This window comes from Sparus aurata, chromosome 14 (genome assembly GCF_900880675.1).
Source record: "Sparus aurata chromosome 14, fSpaAur1.1, whole genome shotgun sequence".
In the NCBI taxonomy this organism is placed as follows: Eukaryota; Metazoa; Chordata; class Actinopteri; order Spariformes; family Sparidae; genus Sparus; species Sparus aurata.
In genome coordinates this window covers 25,400,483-25,419,996 of record NC_044200.1, presented here as the reverse complement: position 1 = coordinate 25,419,996, position 19,514 = coordinate 25,400,483, and the positions used below count along the sequence as shown (strand labels likewise).

At 45.1% G+C, this 19,514-nt stretch overlaps 3 protein-coding genes across 6 annotated transcripts; 2 read left to right on the top strand and 1 right to left on the bottom strand.

Moving 5' to 3' along the window:
• Window positions 1–632: 632 nt before the first annotated feature.
• On the bottom strand, window positions 633–7,436 carry ncaph2 (non-SMC condensin II complex, subunit H2). Of its 2 annotated transcripts, none has more exons than XM_030440584.1 (20): window positions 7,280–7,436; window positions 6,205–6,348; window positions 6,003–6,104; window positions 5,864–5,925; window positions 5,696–5,777; window positions 5,266–5,322; window positions 4,921–5,000; window positions 4,668–4,816; window positions 4,089–4,216; window positions 3,904–3,987; window positions 3,659–3,722; window positions 3,484–3,585; window positions 3,352–3,396; window positions 2,933–3,003; window positions 2,657–2,771; window positions 2,470–2,562; window positions 2,216–2,265; window positions 1,990–2,091; window positions 1,749–1,898; window positions 633–1,056 (listed from the first exon to the last, which is right to left on the bottom strand). In XM_030440584.1, the coding sequence occupies exons 2-20, from the start codon at window positions 6,310–6,312 to the stop codon at window positions 928–930; spliced, it is 1,773 nt and encodes a 590-aa protein (XP_030296444.1). In that variant the 5' UTR covers window positions 6,313–6,348; window positions 7,280–7,436; the 3' UTR covers window positions 633–927. The 2 variants fall into 2 exon arrangements, with proteins under 2 accessions (XP_030296444.1, XP_030296445.1); XM_030440585.1 differs by having other exon boundaries at window positions 6,205–6,332; window positions 7,280–7,409.
• A 2,173-nt stretch (window positions 7,437–9,609) lies between these two features.
• On the top strand, window positions 9,610–13,117 carry socs2 (suppressor of cytokine signaling 2). 2 transcript variants are annotated; one of them, XM_030440650.1, is made up of 3 exons: window positions 9,610–9,746; window positions 11,312–11,553; window positions 11,664–13,117. In XM_030440650.1, the coding sequence occupies exons 2-3, from the start codon at window positions 11,427–11,429 to the stop codon at window positions 12,137–12,139; spliced, it is 603 nt and encodes a 200-aa protein (XP_030296510.1). In that variant the 5' UTR covers window positions 9,610–9,746; window positions 11,312–11,426; the 3' UTR covers window positions 12,140–13,117. The 2 variants fall into 2 exon arrangements, with proteins under 2 accessions (XP_030296510.1, XP_030296509.1); XM_030440649.1 differs by having other exon boundaries at window positions 11,307–11,553.
• Window positions 13,118–15,912: 2,795 nt separating this feature from the next.
• On the top strand, window positions 15,913–19,508 carry cradd (CARD and death domain containing adaptor protein). Of its 2 annotated transcripts, XM_030440636.1 has the most exons (3): window positions 15,913–15,992; window positions 16,652–17,047; window positions 19,120–19,508. In XM_030440636.1, the coding sequence occupies exons 2-3, from the start codon at window positions 16,678–16,680 to the stop codon at window positions 19,461–19,463; spliced, it is 714 nt and encodes a 237-aa protein (XP_030296496.1). In that variant the 5' UTR covers window positions 15,913–15,992; window positions 16,652–16,677; the 3' UTR covers window positions 19,464–19,508. The 2 variants fall into 2 exon arrangements, with proteins under 2 accessions (XP_030296496.1, XP_030296495.1); XM_030440635.1 differs by lacking the exon at window positions 15,913–15,992 and having other exon boundaries at window positions 16,295–17,047.
• Window positions 19,509–19,514: the final 6 nt, after the last annotated feature.

Below are 19,514 nucleotides of genomic sequence, written 5' to 3'. Positions count from 1 at the left end.
AGTTCTTATTTAATCTTCTGACAAACAGGAAGTAACAACCAGGAGGTTCTGACATCTTGGATTTTCCTGGTTCTGATAGAAACATGTGCAGTTTGTAGTTAATCTGATTGATTGATTGATTAGCAGTACTGGCTGCTCCATCTGTCGTTGTTATAAACAACAGGTCCATGAGAGCTGAAGCCCCGCCCCTTCCTGTGCACCTACTGACAGTCTGACATCACAGCCGCTTCACTCTGATTGGTCAGAGCTTCATACAAAAGTAAATCTCAGAAGGTTTCCAGACGGTTGAAGCTTCTAAAATGTTTGTGTTAAATAAAGTTTACAGATTTTATTCTCAGAATCTGCGTCAGTTCAGTTCAAAGATCTCGACTTCATGTCAGGATGAAGATCGCTTCATTTCATTATCAAAACATTTGTCGCTGAATAAAAGTGGAGATTTTGTTCAGGTTGTTTCTGACTTTGGAAACATGACAGATAACATGGAGCACGTTCCAAAGCTTCAGCTCCAGTCAGTGAACCGTGAGGTGGCTGTGAGGCGACAGCAGAGGGATTCAGTTCATCTTTCAACACGTAGAACAAACGCTCAGCGTCTGTTCTCTAAAACCTGAGAAAGTCAAACGTGAGTCTGTAAGTGTGGTTGTCCTGTGTGTCTCCGCTGGACAGACACGCAGGATCACTCTCTTTATTGTCTTTGGTTATGAACAAACAAATGAATCAATGGACAGGTTTTCATTACAGATGTTCATATTTAAGAAACACGTCAGCATAATTATAATGGTCATGTTTCTGATCAGAACCTTAAAACAGATCATGATTCAACGATGGGCTGAATCCAAGGACGAGACGACACGAGCAGGAAACAGAGCAGAGCGACTGAAACGTTTTACAGTGAAGAAGTTCAAACTGTCACATTCCATCGTCCGTGTTTCAGTTTGAAGCCGTCAGAGTTTTGAATCTGTCCGTCGCTCTGTGAGTGCTGAGCAGAGTCAGACCCATCGAGTCCACGCTGTCCTCCAGACCCAGCACACTGTCCACCTCCACCGTGTAGTCGTTCGCCTGACACACACACACACACACACACACACACACACACACACACACACACACACACACACACACACACACACACACACACACACACACACACAGTTGAATACAGTGACTCACAGAGCTCAACACACTGCAGTTTAAAGGAACAGTTCACCCAGAAAGTAAAACCTCAGTCATCCTCTCCTCCTCCTGATGATATAAAGTCAGGAGGCTGTAAATCTGGTCTGAGATCAGTTAGTGATGTGTTCTCTGCTGCAGACTGAGATCACAGCAGACGAGCTGATGGAGACTTCTGATGTTTAAATCAAGTCTCAGCTGCTTCAGCTGTTCAGCAGAACGCTGCAACTCTGTTTGACTGTGAAGCTCCAGAACTGTTCTGTGTGAACGGTTCCTTTATGAAAACATCTTAAGAGATGAAACATTCACGAAACTCTAGAGTGAAAAGTCCAGTGACGTCTTCTGTTGGATCAGCTTAATTACAACCACAGATGAAGAGAAAAGCAGCAGCGAGGAATTGAAAGAATGTAAAAACTAACGAACTAACTAACTTTCTGTTTTTTAAAAACAGCAACAGAACAAGCAACAACCAAATATGAACAAAGTTATGTCAGACAGAGAGAGTGTGTGTGTGTGTGTGTGTGTGTGTGTGTGTGTGTGTGTGTGTGTGTGTGTGTGTGTGTGTGTGTGTGTGTGTTTACCAGCTGCAGTGAAGCCAGCAGGTACTTGCAGGCTTCAAAGTTGTCCAAACCAGCGACGATGGAGGCGAACGATCTGCGCTGACCGACGGTGCTCAGCGCTCCCACGATCCTGTCGCCGTAATCGTGGATGTCGAACACCGGACGCTCCTCCTGATGATCACCACAGGAACAGTGAGGCTGCAGGTTATCATCTCAAACACGACCCGACGGGTCAGAACAAATCATCTCAGGTGTGTTTTACCTGCAGAGACAGCTCCGGTCGGATCTTGTCCTCCCAGTCTTTGACTCTTCGAGACAGAGCTGTTTCCTGAGTGTAGTCCCTGCTGCTCACCACCAGCTGCTCCTGAACACACACACACACACACACACACACACACACACAGTCCACAGAGTGTTCTGAAAAGATCCCAACCCCCACTGATCAGAGGTCTGTTAGTGAGTACAGAGTGGATGTACTGATCACTTACAACACGCAGCTTCACCAGATCTTCATAACTCAGTTCATCTCTCCGAGCGTCTGCACACACAAACACAGTGTGTCACAACCTGTGTGTGTGTGTGTTTGTGTGTGTGTGTGTGTTTCTGTACAGCGTCTGTGTGTGTGTGTGTTTCTGTACAGCGTGTGTGTGTGTGTGTGTGTGTGTGTGTGTGTGTTTCTGCTGTGGTTGTGTTTAGTTGTCTGTATCTGAACCACACACAGACCTGCAGGTGTGTGTTTTACCTGCTGGGATGAAGTCTGGACCTCCAGCAAACTCTGCTGGACCGTCATCAGGAAACACTTCGTGTTCGTTGTCAGAGTTGTCGTCGTCTCCACCTTTTAAAGATTAATTCAGACTTTATATTAGAAACATCTGTGAAAGAGTCACAGTCGGTCCAAGAAGACAGTTTATAAAGAGGAGCTGAGGTACCCAGCAGGTCAGGGTGTCTGAATCCATCCACAGGCTCCTCCCCCTGCTGCTGTGGCCCCGCCTCCTCCGGCTGCAGGAAGGTCCGCCTCAGTTCCTCATCAGAGACGATCACGCCCTGAGTGACATCACACGACACATCGTTAAGCACACCCTGAGTGACATCATAATCCACACACACACACACACACACACACACACACACACACACACACACACACACACACACACACACACACACACACACACACACACACACACACACACACACACACACACCGCTCTCCTGTAGATCCTCCTCCTGGTCTTCAGCTTGTCCCTCATGGTGCTCATGTAGATGTAGTTCAGGTCTGAAACAGACGGACAGAATCAGACCTGGTTTCAGTGAAACAGTCGATCAAACAGACGACCAGCTTCACGTCTGCAGATCAGATGTGAGTGTTGACTCTCTTCACTCAGAACAGAAACAGACTCCGGTAACTTGGCGTCACATGAAGACTCGATGTTAAACTGATTTTTCAAAACATGCAATGAGTGTAACTCCGCTCAGCGTCCTCTTTTATCACAGGAAACAAGCGTCAGAAGTGGTTCTGGTCTTCACTCATGTCTGACTGTGACGTCACGTGGTCGGTTTGTTTCTGTCGTAAACATCAGGACTTTATGTATTTACAGATTTACCAGTGGAACAGTCATGTTACCTGTAAACGTGGGTCCATTTTTTAGTTTGTGCTCCGGAGGATCAACTGCAACAAACAAATGAAAGCGGTTAGTGAATCCTCAGTGAAGCTTCATGGTCACCACAGAACAGATCAGACGTGGTCCGTGCTCACAGGTTCCTCTGAACCAGCTCCTGAAGTCCTGAAGTGAAGCCGGCCGTTTTCTTTTCCTCTTCCCGCCCTCGTCCAGACCTTCAGGAACCTTGTAGCATTTTCCTACAGAGGAAACAACTCCGTGAACAAGGACAGCCACATGACGGTCCACAAACAGCCGAGTCCAGTAGCTCACCTGATTTAAAGGGTTTGTCCTCCCCGAGCTGAGCGTACGGGTCGTGGAGCGCCCACATGTTCACCTGAGACCGAAGAAAGACATCTCAGTCAGTGAGTCAGGAGCTGATGTCCATGTGGACGTGTACTGAGATAATGTGATGGAAGTTGTGGTTTTATAAGACTTGTCACTTCATGAGACTGAAGTCGTAACATTTAAAGAACATAGTCTTGACGTCTCTCTGCTGTCAGGATGAAGGAACCTACCGCCGGCCTCGACTCGTCCTTCCGCCTCAGTTTGTCGTCTTCCACCTGCCGTCTCTCTCGGATCATCCGGCCTTCACTGGGAGCCTGACAGACGAGACAAGCGTTCAGGTTTAAACACAGACGAGACCAACGTGAACATCTGAACACAGTCCTAATGGGACTGTTAAGAATATCCGTGCTGAGACCTGGTGCCGGTCCACGTGCTCCTCCGGGTCCTGGTCTAACTCCATGTGGTTCTCCTCTAAAGGAACAAAACCATCAGCAGCATCGCCTCCGTGATCTTCCACCTCAGCAAGGACTGAAGCAGCAGCGTCTGGACGGAGACATTAAACATTCAGAGGTGAAGGTGTCGTCACATTCAGTGCAGGAACATTTTATAACTGTTGAGTCTTTAATGATGTTTGTTCAGTTCGTACTCTCTGACTCTCACCGGGTCCTTTAAATCTACCTACTGATGATTCACAGCAGAAGGATGATCAGGAGTGACAACACTTCTGTTTCTTCTCTTACTTTTTTTTTCTAAAGCAGGTGACGAGTTCTGGAAGAGTTCAATAAAGCTCATAACTTTGCAACTGTTTGAGAAAATGTAGTATTAAAACTTAATTTGTGAAGTTACACCTTATTACTGATAATGAGATATTTGTACTTTTGTCTCAAAGTAACAGATTCCTTCCTCAGTAATACTCCATGTTTCTGGTGGCTGCTCGTGTCTGAGGTATTTTGTTGCTGCTCAGCTTCTGTTAAAGCTTGATTTCTCTCATCACCTTGTTGCTGCAGCGAGTCTGCAGGACGTTCGTCCAGCAGAAGTCTGGAAGCAGCCGATCCCAGAGTGAGGAGGATCAGATCTTCATCTCCAGGGACAAAGATGTTGATCCTGAAGTCCTTCAGACTGCACAGGACCTCACCTTTCACACTGACACAGACACATGGCTGACGTCACATTTCACCTTCTGACGTCACATTTCACCTTCTGACGTGATTCATAATAAAACAGTTTGTACGTGAAGACGAACTGACCTGATGAGAGGAAGTTTCTGTTTCTCTGCAGTTTCAGGAGGAATCAGAGACTCCGGAGGAAGAGGAGCGACACAGGCCGACTGAGCAGGAGACAGGTCAGAGAGAGAGACAGGTGTTCAGAGAGAGAGACAGGTGTTCAGAGAGAGAGAGAGAGACAGGTGTTCAGAGAGAGACAGGTGTTCAGAGAGAGAGAGACAGGTGTTCAGAGAGAGAGACAGGTGCTCAGAGAGAGAGAGACAGGTGCTCAGAGAGAGAGAGACAGGTGCTCAGAGAGAGAGAGACAGGTCGGAACTGTTCAGAGAGAGAGACAGGTGCTCAGAGAGAGAGAGACAGGAATGAACTGACCGTGTGGGTGTCGGCCTTCTGTGATTCGTTGGAGACATCAAGGTCCAGAGGGGTGAACTGAAGGAGACAAACAGCCGACAGTTGATTGTTTCAGTGATTTCCTACATTACCCAGAATGCCTTGTGACAGTGATAGAGAGGAGGCATCAGTACTGATAAACAGAACTTTAAGTGTAATTATTAAAAAGTTGATGTTTATGTGTTCGAGTTACTAAAGTTGACACTGAAGTGTCAAGTTAGTGACTTCATGTGGACTCATCATGTAATGAGGCTGAGCCAAACTCCATTCAAAATTCTGTTAATTTAATTGATCTGTGGGCACGTTGCAGAGCATCAGCTTTAACACTACTATATGTGGATGTCTTTACTATTTCTAAACATTTTGAGCTGATGAAGACATATTTAAAGAAAAGTCAGTATTTGTTTCTGACCACAGCAACATCGTCGACATCATGGTCGCTCGCTGCTCCGTCTGCACCGTCCTCCTGAGACGCTGCCGTCTGTTTGTTCCGTCTGACAGGAACAAACAGAAAAACATCATCACCTAAAGCTGTTTATCAAAAACAGAATCATTCAGTCGGACCCGACGATGGTCTCACTTCTTGTTTTTGTCGTTGATGTACTCCAGAGTTTGGTAAACCAGACTGTGCAGCAGCTCCACCTGAAACAGACACACAGACGTTCAGGCTGAGCTGTTTGAGTTCACACTGGTTTTATTTGTGCTGAGTTTAAATGGACCTTCTTGCTGTAGATGCAGGCTGAGCCCTGAATCAACAGAGCCGCTTCTGCAAAGTTCAGCCTGGTGTTCCCTCCGTCGAACGTGATGCACATGTCATCCAGCTGCAGACACAGACACAGGTCCGGTTATTCAACTGAGGCTTCAAATTCAGGCTCTGAACATGCCAGTCAGCTGTTTCTGACGTGATAATTCAGGTTTTACTTCTTCTAAATAGTCGTTGAGCTCTGACGCCACATCGATGTCCCAGTTCTTGGTGAGCTCTCTGATTGGCTGCAGCAGGTGAGCGAATCTGCTCTCTGTGGACTCCATGACGGCTTCTCTGTGACGCCCTGTGAGGAGAAACACCTTCACAAGACGAAACGAATCACCACCGTGTAAAAATACTCCCAGAGTTCACAGGTGACAAAGTGACACTGAGAGAATATCATGTGACTGGACTTCTTTCATTTTATCATTCTAATAAAAGCAGATATTTAATGTGGTAGCTGCCTGATGAGGAGCTCATTTTAACTACTTTATCTACATGTTATTTATGCTGTTTGAATATTAATGTACAGTGTTAACACTTTATTAACGCTTTATCTTTACAGTTTTACCCTCTGAAACAGTCCGGAGGTAAACATCAAATACAAGTTTAGTACCTCAGATTGAATTTGTATTGGTTCAGATTACACAAACATCTAAATGATCAGGTACAAACTCAGAGCCTATATCAATAAATCAATATTATCCATCTCTGACTGGTGGCATAGACAGACTCCATTTAAAAATCAGACATTTTAAGTCACCTGTAGCAGCTGCACATTATGTAAAACTATCAGGCTAACCAGCTGAAGTGCAACGTTTCTAACAGTCGGAGTGAGATGAGGTTCTACCAAAGTTATTAACAGTTTAAATCTCTTCATATTAGCGCTGTGAACTCATAAACGTTCAAATTAAAGTTACGACAATAACGGAAGATTGAGGGTAAACATTAACAGCTGGACGAAGTGAATCATGCGCCGAGCACAACACAACATCCCATCGATCCATAAAGTGTCTTAACTATTCTTCTGTCGGATGGAAGTTTACGTTAAACCGAAAACAACGACAGAAATGACAGATTCAGTTAATCACGGCTCAGCAGAACGTCACTCTTCTTAATGCAAACGGAAACGGTGCTTTCAGTTAAATCACAGTTAATCTAACCGTCATGTTCACCGACTGTTAATAAAACAGTGTTATAAAACATGTCGCTCATGTTAAAGTTTAAAGTGGCTTCATTAAATAAACTCACGGTGAAGAGACGAGCGGGCGGCGGCCTCTCAGCTCCTGCTAACTGTTTTGTAGCCGTTAGCTAACCGGTCAAAACACCCGCGCTAACTTCTTCTTCGCCGCTCAGATTCTTCTTCTACGGTTGATGGCGGAACTCGATCCACAGCGCCACCTGCTGCACCGGCGTGTTTAACAACCCCGTGACAGAGTGTATTAATGTTATGTAGCTATAGAATAATTAATGAGCTTTAACCAGCTGCTACAATAAAGTCATTCAAACTCGGATCAATAATTATATATAATAATGTATATTAATCTGAAATGGAACGTTCTGCATCAGGACTCTCTTTAGTTTAAGGACTTCCATATGTTGACGCTCATTCAACTGAAGCATAATCAAATCATTTGTTTATTTTAAATCAATTATCAGAACATATTTAGGTATTTAGGGTAAGAGTGGGTTTTGTTTTGGGGCACAATTTGGTTTATAAGTACGTCTACAATCCAACAGGAAGAATACAAACCAAAACTATGTTTAATTATGAGAATTAACGGGATGTAATCAAGTACATTTACTTTAGTACGGTGCTAAACTACACCTCCGAGGTGGCTGATCTGTAATAGGGACACTCTGATATTGCACCTTTTACTCCACTACTGTAATTGATAACTTTAGTTGCTAGTTACTTTACAGATCATTGTGTTAATTCATTTTATCAGCAATCACATAAAAAAAACACTGATTCTGATAATTGGGGCAAAATATACGTTTCTGGAACACTGAGATATTCTGACGTACATGAACACTTTTCAAAGATTCAACTTTTCACTCTAGAAAAATGTGATTACATAAGAAACAGATCCAGAGTCAGAGAACAGGCCTGTTTTCTGTCTGTGTCTGCAGCTGGTTCCAGAGTAATGTGCTCAGTGAGGGTCGTAATGTGATGTAACATGAAGTCAGCGCTGATCAATGAAGCTCACTGTTTGTTTTAACGAGCATATCCACTCAAATTCATGGAGCACGCACACAAGGACATCCCGTGGGTGAAACACGCTAATCAATTAGTCAGGATCAATACAGTTCTAGTAAAAGTGGGTTCATTGTACATTACAAGTGTTCTGAACAAATACTGTACAGAAACAAATAAAAGAGCTTATTCCAAATTGAATTCATTGAATTAATGTTATGAAACTCTCAGACTTCTGTTGTGTTTTACTGCCCTCACAGTGCAGGAATCCCTGTTGGTGGTGATCATTGACAGGTGATCAGGTTATCAGGGATCCATAAGAGCAGACACACAAGTGTAACAGAATAATACAGTAACAATGCAGCCACAGGTCACCGGCTCCTCCTTCAGCTTTCTGTCTCAGTCACTTGGTTTTTAAGGAAAAAGTTAAAGAAGATTTGATTTAAATCTTTCAGAAAATATAGCTCATGATTAGTAATTAAACAGGGAGGGGAGGTCAGTGACGTCACAGGGTCACATCTGATGATATTTACAATCATTTACAACAATCTGAGAATGTTTTCATCATCAGCTGCAGTCAACAACAGCAAGGAGGGGAGGAGAGAGAGCCCGTCCCCAGACTCCCTTAAAAAGTTACACAATTTTGAGAGTTGTCGGCTTGAGAGAAACGTATAAACTTTAAGAAGAACTGTTTCTGACAAATATTTAATTATTTGGACCTTCTTGTAAATTCGGCATGTGTTATTATGTTATAGGCCCGTTCTAGAGGCCGCTGCAGAACTTCCAGCTCCAGCACCTATCATGTTCAGAGAGGGGCTGACCTCAGGGGGCCTGAAATCCTGGAAACGGCCCTGTTTGTACTCAGTAACCCTGCGTGTGTGTGTGTGTGTGTGTGTGCGTGTGTGCGTGTGTGTGTGCGCGCGCGCGTGTTGTGCAAGTCTCAAAACAACATCTCCGCACACCACGTGCACGTGCCTTCAACCTGTAATTTAAATATCTGGGAGAGCACCTGAAGGCACAGAGTGAGTGTGTGTGTGTGTGTGTGTGTGTGAGTGTCGGTCCACCTTAAATCGCTGCTCTCGGCACCACGTGACTGTATTCCTGGAAAGTTCCTGGAAATGCTTCTTTTGTGTTTATGGTGATATTGTCGTTATTCGGCGGCTCTCTGGACTCGCTGTGTCCGCTGCACAGTGACGGACGGACGGACACCATGTTCGGGTCGCACACGCGGTTCTGCTCGCTCTCCGGGTCTCGGGACTGAATCCGTGTTTTGTTGTTCGGGGTTCTGACCGGAGCTGTAATCCGTCCCAACCGACACCCTGACGTGTGAGCGCTGAGCGGAGTGTCGCTGTGTGTCAGCCGCCATTAGCGAGCAGGAGAGGACATTTATTACAAGTGATGGTTCCGGAGCGGACTGGTGCCGCGGATAGGTCCGGTTCTTCTACACGGACCGTCAACTGGCACCGCTGCTTCTGAGCTAACGTCAGGCTAGCTAGCAGCTAGCTGTGCAGAGCATCTCAGGTAGGTTGGTTTGTGTCTCAGAACTCGACATGAAGTCCTGTTCGGTGTGTCGGTCGTGTTTCAGACGGTCCGGTCGGTGTGGACACCTGCGCGCTGTGCACGAACACGCTGCACCAGACTCCATTCACTATTTTATCAATTTAACGTCGCTGGCGGTGTGAACATGCGCTGACAATAAAATAATATCAGGACGTGTTGAATTGAACCAGCGGCGTCGATCCGGCTCACACACACACTGACTGGGCTCATGGAGAGGGTGGATTAAAGGGCCACTGTGTGAAATATAAACGAGGGAATAAAACCATTTATTTCCATCAGTGAATGAACAAACCGTCCTCAGAGGACAATAAGGTCCCAGAACACTGTGTGGAGACAGAGAGGTGGCAGGGTCCGCCACATATAAACACAGTACAACAGTAGAAACTGTGTTTTTGTCCTTTTAGGTCAGTTTGATCATTCAGTTTATCAGTCAGTGAAGATTTTGCTCCTCTCATTAACATTTCCTCAGTAAAAATCCAGACTGCTCCGCTAAACATTAACAGACAGAAGAATCTATCACCTCACACCAAATTCTATTCAAGATTTTAGCAGTTTTGACGTCCCCTCATCTTCCTGCTGACGTAGTAACCTGCCTGAAACATAATTTACATGTAACAAACACTTGACGTGGTGATCAGAACACCGGCAGGTCTGCTGAACACAAACAGCTGCTTCTAAAATCTTTTTCTAACAAGGAGCGTTATAGTTATATTGAAAAGTCTCATCGTTTTATGTTGAGGATGTGTGTGTGAATATGTTGAATGTGTATGTTGTTATTTACATCCCACAGAAACACCAGTATTTACTTTGATTAGATTCTTTAGATATAAAATGAATAACACGTCACACTGCACCAAATTCCATTCAAAATTCTAGTAATTTAAGGCTGCCTCATTTGTAAGCTGGTGTACAGATCTGTTCAATAAAACACTATTTATCTTCTGAAGATTAAAGTCGTCTCGTCAGTTCTGTAAACACGTAATAACGTGTCAGGGAGACTTTGAGATCGATGTTATGTATGAACATAGAACAATCCACTATTAGGAACTATTAGGAATGATGTTTTCTGCCACAGCTGACTGTGAAGTGTGTTAAATGTACTCCAGTGATTGTAGGTTTTTACCAGTGAATTGTTTGGTTTCTAAAACAAAGGACAACATTAAACATGTCAGAGGTTTCATGCACAGATGTCCTGTGTTGTCTGAAGATATTCACAGTAATCAGCTGTATGAAAACGTCCACGTTGTGCTGTTGAGTGAATCTGTTGTGAGCAGAATGAAACCAGAGACTCTGTTGGTGTTCAAACGTCTCTGATCCTCCTCGGTGTGCTTCCTGTTTTTATGTATGAACAATATTATCTTAAATCATTGAATTTTTCAATGTAATTCAGTGTGAGAAGAGAGTCTGCAGTTTATTCATTCAGTTTATTTATTTCGCACACAAGTTTGATGAGATGAATAATAAAGATAACAGTAATGTTGAGCTCAGTCGGTCTGTTCTGATGGATTTGGTTTGTCCCAGGTCAGTCCGGACCGGTTCAGACCCAGTCAGGGTCCCTCTCCCCTCTCGTCTGGCTGCTGCAGACCTCGTCCCATGTCTGAGCTGTGGGCCTAACTCTAGGCTGAAGGTTGGATCTGTCCAATGACCTGCCAGTCCTCCGAGTCCACAGACGGCATCGAGAGCGACAGGCGAGGCGACGACAACTCCAGGACTGTGGAATCAGACGAGAGCCGCATCGCCTTAGCCATGAAGGACCTGAAGAACACAGGTGTGTCCCGAAGCCCACGTCTCCATGGAGATGCATAGTTACCTGTGTTTCCTGTTTCTGTTCCGACTGCTTCCTGTGTATATTCTGACGGTTCTTCTCTCTGGTGTCAGGCTGGTACTGGGGCAGTCTGACCGCTAACGAGGCCAAAGAGATCCTGCAGGACGCCTCGGAGGGAACCTTCCTGGTGCGGGACAGCTCTCAGAGAGATTACCTGTTCACCATATCCGCCAAGACGTCAGCGGGTCCGACCAACCTGCGAATCGAGTACAAACACGGTAAATTCAAATTGGACTCGGTGGTTCTGGTGAAGCCGAAGCTGAAGCAGTTTGACAGCGTGGTCCACCTGGTGGAGCACTACGTCCAGCTGTCCAGGACCAGCGACAAGGCGCCGTCGAACTCTCAGCCTTCTGCGACGCCTCCCAACGGCACGGTGCAGCTGCTGCTCACCAAACCCGTGTACACGGCCACGCCGGCGCTGCAGCACCTCTGCCGCATCGCCATCAACAGGACGACGCGGCAGGTCCAGGATCTGCCGCTCCCCAACAGACTGAAGGACTACCTGACCGACTACACCTACAACGTGTAGACGCGGAGCAGGACGAGCGCAATGCATTGACCACTGACCAATCCCATCATGCCTTGCTTCCTGTGAGGACCCGGGAAATCAAACGGACCCGCTAAAATGAGGGGGAGGAGTCAACCGCAGGAGGAGGTCAGATCCCGTTCAGTCCTCGATACACTCGACGTACAACATGCAGTGATGCTGAAGCACTGACGGCTTCACAACACAGCAGCACAAAGTAGAGTGCAAACCTCCGCCAAGGCCCCACAGAACCCTTTGGTACCCACTCACTGATACCAGCCACCTGAAAACGGTGTGACACACACACACACACACACACACACACACACACTCGGGTAAAAACCTCCTTGGCAGAAGACTTAATAAGTTACATACGTGACCACAGATCTCTGAGTCACAGATGAAATCCAGGTTGCTCGATGTCGTCTGCAGAGAGAACTGCAGTCACACTTTTTCTATCGTTGGTGAATCATTTAGTGTAGAAGTTGTCAGGAAAAAGTGAAAACACTTGTTGAAATTAAGACAATTCTGTGATTATAAAAGAGTCTGGTGATTGATGATTGATTCACCGACTGATCAGCGTCACAATCTGAACCTTCAGTGTGGAAGACGAGAATGTAACCTGGATGTTTCCTGTCTGTGTGACGAGGAGTGCAGGATGGTTGATGTGACGTGATGAGGACGGATCTGCTTCGACTCTGACTGACAGCTGTCGTCTGTTGTTGTTCCCACACGTTGTGTTCATAAAGGTTAGTTGGATCTTTGAGCTCAGGTGACGACGTTTGATCACATCGCAGCCACAAAGTGTCTGAAATCAACGCAGCACAAACATTTGAGTGATTAATCAATCAATCAGTCGATTAGTTAAAAACAGAGACCTGCCTGTTGATTAATTACAGACACTATTGATCCATCAAGACTTTAATATCCAGTGGATGTAAAAACTGTAAACTAAGAAAAATTAAAGATGCTCAAGAGCAACTAAAGCAATTTATTTATTTATATATTTATTGTTTTGTTTGATCAGAAGTCCAGAATAATGTTGAATTCATCATCAGAAGACAAAACAATCTTGTTTATTTGTACTGATCAACTCAAAAAACCCAATGAGAGACTCTGATTATTGCAGCGTCACTGGATCGACCGCGGACGCGTTTGATAAACGTCAGTCAGGGGAACTTCAGTAAACTTTATTCACTGATTATAAACAGAAACTAGAATCAACATTTCCTCCAGTCAGAGTTTGTTGTTTCTACCCTCAAACTCAGGAAACGGAGCCCTCTGATTGGCTGCCGTGGTTGGACGACCATGAGTTCACTCGCGTCCAAACGTTTGTGAGGCAGCAGGACGACGTTTCCTGATCGATGAGCTGCGTCGAAAACAAACACGTCCTCGTGTTGTTTTCAGATGAACTGACGCCACAGTCACAGTTTGACCCCTCCGGGCTCCTGTTAGACTTTGACCCCGCTGGATGTAGTACTCTGAAGCTCTGAGCCAATCAGATCACAGAAAAACAAAGACACGGTGTCACACAGGACCTGTTGGTCCTGCTCCCAAGACCCGGGAGAGATCACATCGTGTTCACTTTGTTTGGACCTGACGTGAACACAGAACTCTCACTCTGACGATCAGACGGCATCAGATCTGAGACCAGATTTACAGTCGGCCAGTTAACGCTTAATAACAATAATAATAATAACAATAATAATATTATAATAATACAGAAGAAAACTGGTGGAATGATTTAAATCAGAAACTAAACAATTCTGAGAAATAAACCAGGCAGACATTTGACGACACCTTTAAACTGTTTTTGGACCTCGGAACCAACAAAGTGTGAATTCTACTAATTAATTTAGAATTCAGCTGAATGAAGTCCAGAAACCACATCGTGAAAGTTTCATAAAACAGTTCTGCTTTCAGTGTTGCGTGGAGAACATTTAACCAAACTCCATTTAACAATCGTACATTTTAAGTTAAACCCCAATGACACAAAACATGAGCTTCTGTAAATGTCAGGTCTTCAGCTGGTGTTCGATCCCTCAAAAGAACTTTATGACATAAAACCTGACGTTATGAGACCTGTTGCAGCGGTCACCACAGCTGGAACATCCTCATCCTCCGTCTACACAAACATGGCACCAGATACGACTCACCTGCTCTGTGGAGCAGAAAGAAGAAAACCTGAGGAAAGAAATATTACCTTTAAATTGGAATTATGAGATAAAAAGTCAACATCTAATCTCATAATTATAATTTACCATGGGAGTACTTTTGTTTTCTAATCAAGGTGAAGTTTTTACATCCACCTGCTCATGAACACGACGTTATAAAGTTAAAGCTTTGATCTGGACTTGGACTGACTCCTGTCTGTGACTCTGAATGTGATCCTTTATAAAAACACCTGCAGCTGTGAGGTTTTAAGCTCCGCCTCCACTGCAGCGTCACTCGTCCAGGTGTTGGAGGGGCGGGGCTCTTTAATCCATCATGCAGTTCTTTAACAGTAGGTCACTCAGGTAAACGGGACTCAGTTTGGATGTGACTGACGACTCGGCCTGATGTTTCTGTTAATATCTGTCATGATGTTCCTCTTTATATCTTTATTTTTGTACGGAGGTGAATGATGGAAGGAAGGTCGCTTCTTTTCTTCTTCAGCTGTGATGTCACGCTGATCAATGACCTCCAGACGTAAACAGCCTTTCAATGACAAATCTTTATTACTGGACATAAAGCACCAGGAGCAGGACCATCGCTGCACATCTCTGTACATATCACCGCTGTGGGCGGCTGAGCCCTGCAGCTCTCGGCCTGTTTTGATTTTGAAAGTATTTATTGATTGTGTCACACTGTGTTTTCTGGTACATTTTTGTAAAGAAGCTGCACAGACTGAAAGCATATGTTGTTGTTCTGACGCGAGCTGGCTGCAGCTCTGCCTCTGTAACAATGATCAGCTCCAGACATGAAATAAAGTTTTTATATGGTGCTTCATCATGGAGATGTTTTTATGTCTGTTTATTACTGCGTGTTATTTAGCTTCTACCATGACATGTTTAAAATACTTGAAAAAAGACTAAAGTATGAAACAGTTGGCCAATAGTTTTTCTCATATCTCAACATTTTGTTTGCATTATTATGAAACTGAAGAAAATTTGAATGAAACAATTGAACATTTGAAAAGAAGAGAAATTCAGAATGGGAAGAGGAAGAAAGAAACTCCTGTCACAAATCTTCAAATTTAAGGTTTGATCAGTTGTCAGTAAATACAAACACCAGGAAGACTAAAACATATGAGTCCTCATGAACATGTGGGGTGTTCTCGGTGATTCGGCATATATTACACCTATTGGAGATACATTTAAAAAAAAAAACACACACACAAGTTAATATTGGATCGTGAAAATTGGATTTATGTCCTGAACATGGAAGCAAGAGACTGTGAACACAAAACCTTACTTTTTATCTTGTGAGTAGCTGAATATTAGTCAGTTATTATTTCATATCTTCAGCTCATTTAAGTCTAATTAATACTGTTTGGTTCAACACGTGTCTTTGTCTACAGTATGGAAACCACTGAGCCGAACTCCATAGATGAATCTGTCAGTTTTAAGATTGCTCGTTCATACTAACTACAAACACTTACAGAACGGGACCCTTTATTTTTCTATGGTCTTCATGTGAATTCGGCAGATATTATATTGAAAAAAAAAAATATAATCTACATTCGTTAAAAAAAACGTAATCCTTGCCATAGCCTGTGGCTAACGTTACCGCCCATCAGCACGGAGAGGCGAACAGGGTCCGGTCCAAACATCGAGATTTTCCCTGTCGGCATCGGAGCTTCATTTATTAACTGAATGTAAAAATGAATATGATTATCTGGTGATTTCAAATATGTAATATAGGTTGTCATAAAGTCGATTAAAGTGAGTCTGCCCCAAGACGAGCCGTTGTAGACCATCAGGCCGAACTTCAGTGAAAAATGTCCCATTTATAGACTTCGTCGTTTGTTGTTCACTATTAACACTTGACAGAAAATCGCATTTCAACCTGTCGGATAAATCAGATTATTCTTTCACATTCGGAGTCTGACTGATCTCATACACACTCTTTATTTAAGCATTAGCTTCATTTAAGTATTAGCTTACGCTGTTTGCTAGCTACTGTCCACGGCTTTTGAAACAAGAGTTGGGACGAAACGTTGAGGTTTCCTTAAAGGGTAATGATACCTGGTGTATCTCATGTATGCCGAATTGAAGAACTGTTCGTAATTATTCACAAAATGTAAACACGTAACGAATTTCTGACGGCTTTCACTCAATTAGAAGATTTACTTGACGGGAAAACGTTAAATATAAAGCGAGCGGTTAACACTGGCTCAACATTAGTTCCGCTCGTATGTTTCGAGTCGGACATAATAACATTGAGCACATGTAGTTGTCCGGGCCGGAACCGTCTCACAGTTTTCATGATGGATCATCACGATAGTTGTTAACAACACAACTTAATGTTTTATAGGAGCAGGACCGGCTGTCCTCCCCTAAATGGACCCGGCACACAGAGCTCTGCTGCGGGCACACCGGCTGGAGCTGTCCGGGCAGCTGCTGGTCAGCGACACTATCGTTCCGCTCCTGTACCAGGACGACATTTTAACGGAGGCTCAGGTGGAACACATCGAGTCTCAGCCGACAAACAGACAGAAGACCCTGAAGCTGCTGGACCTCCTGCCGAGCCGCGGGCCCCGGGCCTTCCACTCCTTCCTGCGGGCTCTGGACGACTTCAGCTGGGTCCGAGACAAGCTGCTGCTGGAGCTCCAGACACGACCTGGACCCGGACCCGGACCCGGACCTGGACCTGAGCCTGGACCTGGACCTGGACCTGCACCTGCACCTGCACCTGGACTCAGCTCCACAGGTGAGCACAGACACACAGACAGCACCTGATTCTGGACCACAGCAGTGTGTTGGACTGGATCCACACAGAGACTCCGCAGTCTGTTTAAAACTGTTCAAAGATTTCTGAGTGAAACTTTGAATTCATGTGTGTAAACATGAAAATGTGAGATTTTTAATAAAATGTATCAGATCTGAAGACAAACTGAGACTTGAAGACAAAGTCACAACTCTGAGGTCACATGTTGAAATGTCGCATGTTGAGATACAACTCAAAATCACAATCTGACAGTAAAGTCCAGGTTTTGTGACAAAGGTTCAGATTAAGTGACGATACCGAGGCTAAAGTCTGAGAAGGTAAGTATTAGTAAGTCAGGCTCAGTCAGGCTCAGTCAGGCTCAGTCAGGCTCAGTCAGGATCAGTCAGGCTCAGTCAGGATCAGGCTCAGTCAGGCTCAGTCAGGCTCAGTCAGGCTCAGGCTCAGTCTCAGTCAGGCTCAGTCAGGATCAGTCAGGCTCAGGCTCAGTCAGGATCAGGATCAGTCAGGATCAGTCAGGCTCAGGCTCAGTCAGGATCAGTCAGGCTCAGGCTCAGTCAGGCTCAGGATCAGTCAGGATCAGGATCAGTCAGGATCAGTCAGGCTCAGTCAGGCTCAGGCTCAGTCAGGATCAGTCAGGCTCAGTCAGGCTCAGGCTCAGTCAGGATCAGGATCAGTCAGGATCAGTCAGGCTCAGTCAGGCTCAGGATCAGTCAGGCTCAGGCTCAGTCAGGCTCAGGATCAGTCAGGCTCAGTCAGGATCAGTCAGGCTCAGGATCAGTCAGGATCAGTCAGGCTCAGTCAGGCTCAGGCTCAGTCAGGCTCAGTCAGGCTCAGGCTCAGTCAGGCTCAGTCAGGATCAGTCAGGCTCAGGATCAGTCAGGATCAGTCAGGATCAGTCAGGCTCAGGCTCAGTCAGGCTCAGTCAGGCTCAGTCAGGCTCAGGCTCAGTCAGGATCAGTCAGGCTCAGGATCAGTCAGGCTCAGTCAGGATCAGTCAGGCTCAGGCTCAGTCAGGCTCAGGCTCAGTCAGGATCAGTCAGGCTCAGTCAGGATCAGTCAGGATCAGTCAGGCTCAGGATCAGTCAGGATCAGTCAGGTTCAGGCTCAGTCAGGATCAGTCAGGCTCAGGCTCAGTCAGGATCAGTCAGGCTCAGTCAGGATCAGTCAGGATCAGTCAGGCTCAGGATCAGTCAGGCTCAGTCAGGCTCGTTATCCTCACAAAGGCCTCCAGATCTCAGGAAATGTGTGTCATCGTCTAGTTAGTTGAAAAAATCAGTGGGACTCAAACATGACATGTGACAACGTCAGAACATCAAACCTCAAATGAATCAGTTACACAATATTAGACAAGTTTTATTATTGTTGTTGTTGTTGTTGTTGTTGTTATGTTCAGTCAGTGATGTTACAGAATGAAAACGAGGGCGTTGTTGGTGAAACAAACATTTAATTCAGTCACAGAAGACATGAAACTGTAGAACTTTATTTATATTTACACATTAATGCAGAAGAACTATTGACTGCAGATAAACAAACGTCAGACGCCATTCAGGACGAGTGTTGTATTGAATCTATTGATTACCTGAGTGTGTGTGTGTGTGTGTGTGTGTGTGTGTGTGTGTGTGTGTATTAATTGTGTGTCACACACACACACTCTGTGTGTTGACTGAACACAGCTGATCGTGTTATTTCCTCTTTGTGTTTGTTGATGCTGTCGTCCAATGAGAGGAGGCCAAACAGGACAGGCCCCTCTGCTGTGAGCCTGCAGACAGAGAATGAAAGTTATAAACGTTATTTGAATTTATTTAATTTCTGAGATTTTAATCTGAAGTTTGATGGTTCTCAGATTAGAGGTGAGTCACATGAAGCTGCTTCTTCAGATTATCGTCATCATGACTTTTGAAAAAAAGTCATAAATCTGAGATCCGAATCAAAATGAGATTTTAATCTGGAAACAAACTTTGAGATCGATCCAGAGAAAGTTCTGAGAATGAATCTGAAGAAGTTTGGATCATCTGTGAGTCAGATTATAATCTGGACTCTCGCTCTTTCTGCAGACGTCTGCCGTCTTCCTGACTCGGTTCTCCAGAAGGTTCCTTCGGACCAGGAGCTGTCCCGGCTGGCGTCCCGGCTTGGTGCCGAATGGGAGTCGGTCCTGATGGATCTGGGTCTGTCTGCTGAGGCCGTGTTCCGCTGCCGGTCCGATCACTCTCTCAGTATTCAGGCGGCTGTTCTGGCCGGTCTGGTTCAGTGGAGACGACGTGACGGCAGGAAGGCGACGGTCCAGAGACTCGTTCAGAGCCTGAAGGCTGCTGACGTCCACCCGTCCATCCTGGAGGAAGTTCTGATGGGACCGACCCGAGAGGCCTTAATCTGCCACCCTCCTGAGAAACCGCTCTGACTCTGGACGCAGACGAGTACGACCTCAGAGACAGAACCCAGAAACGTGTGA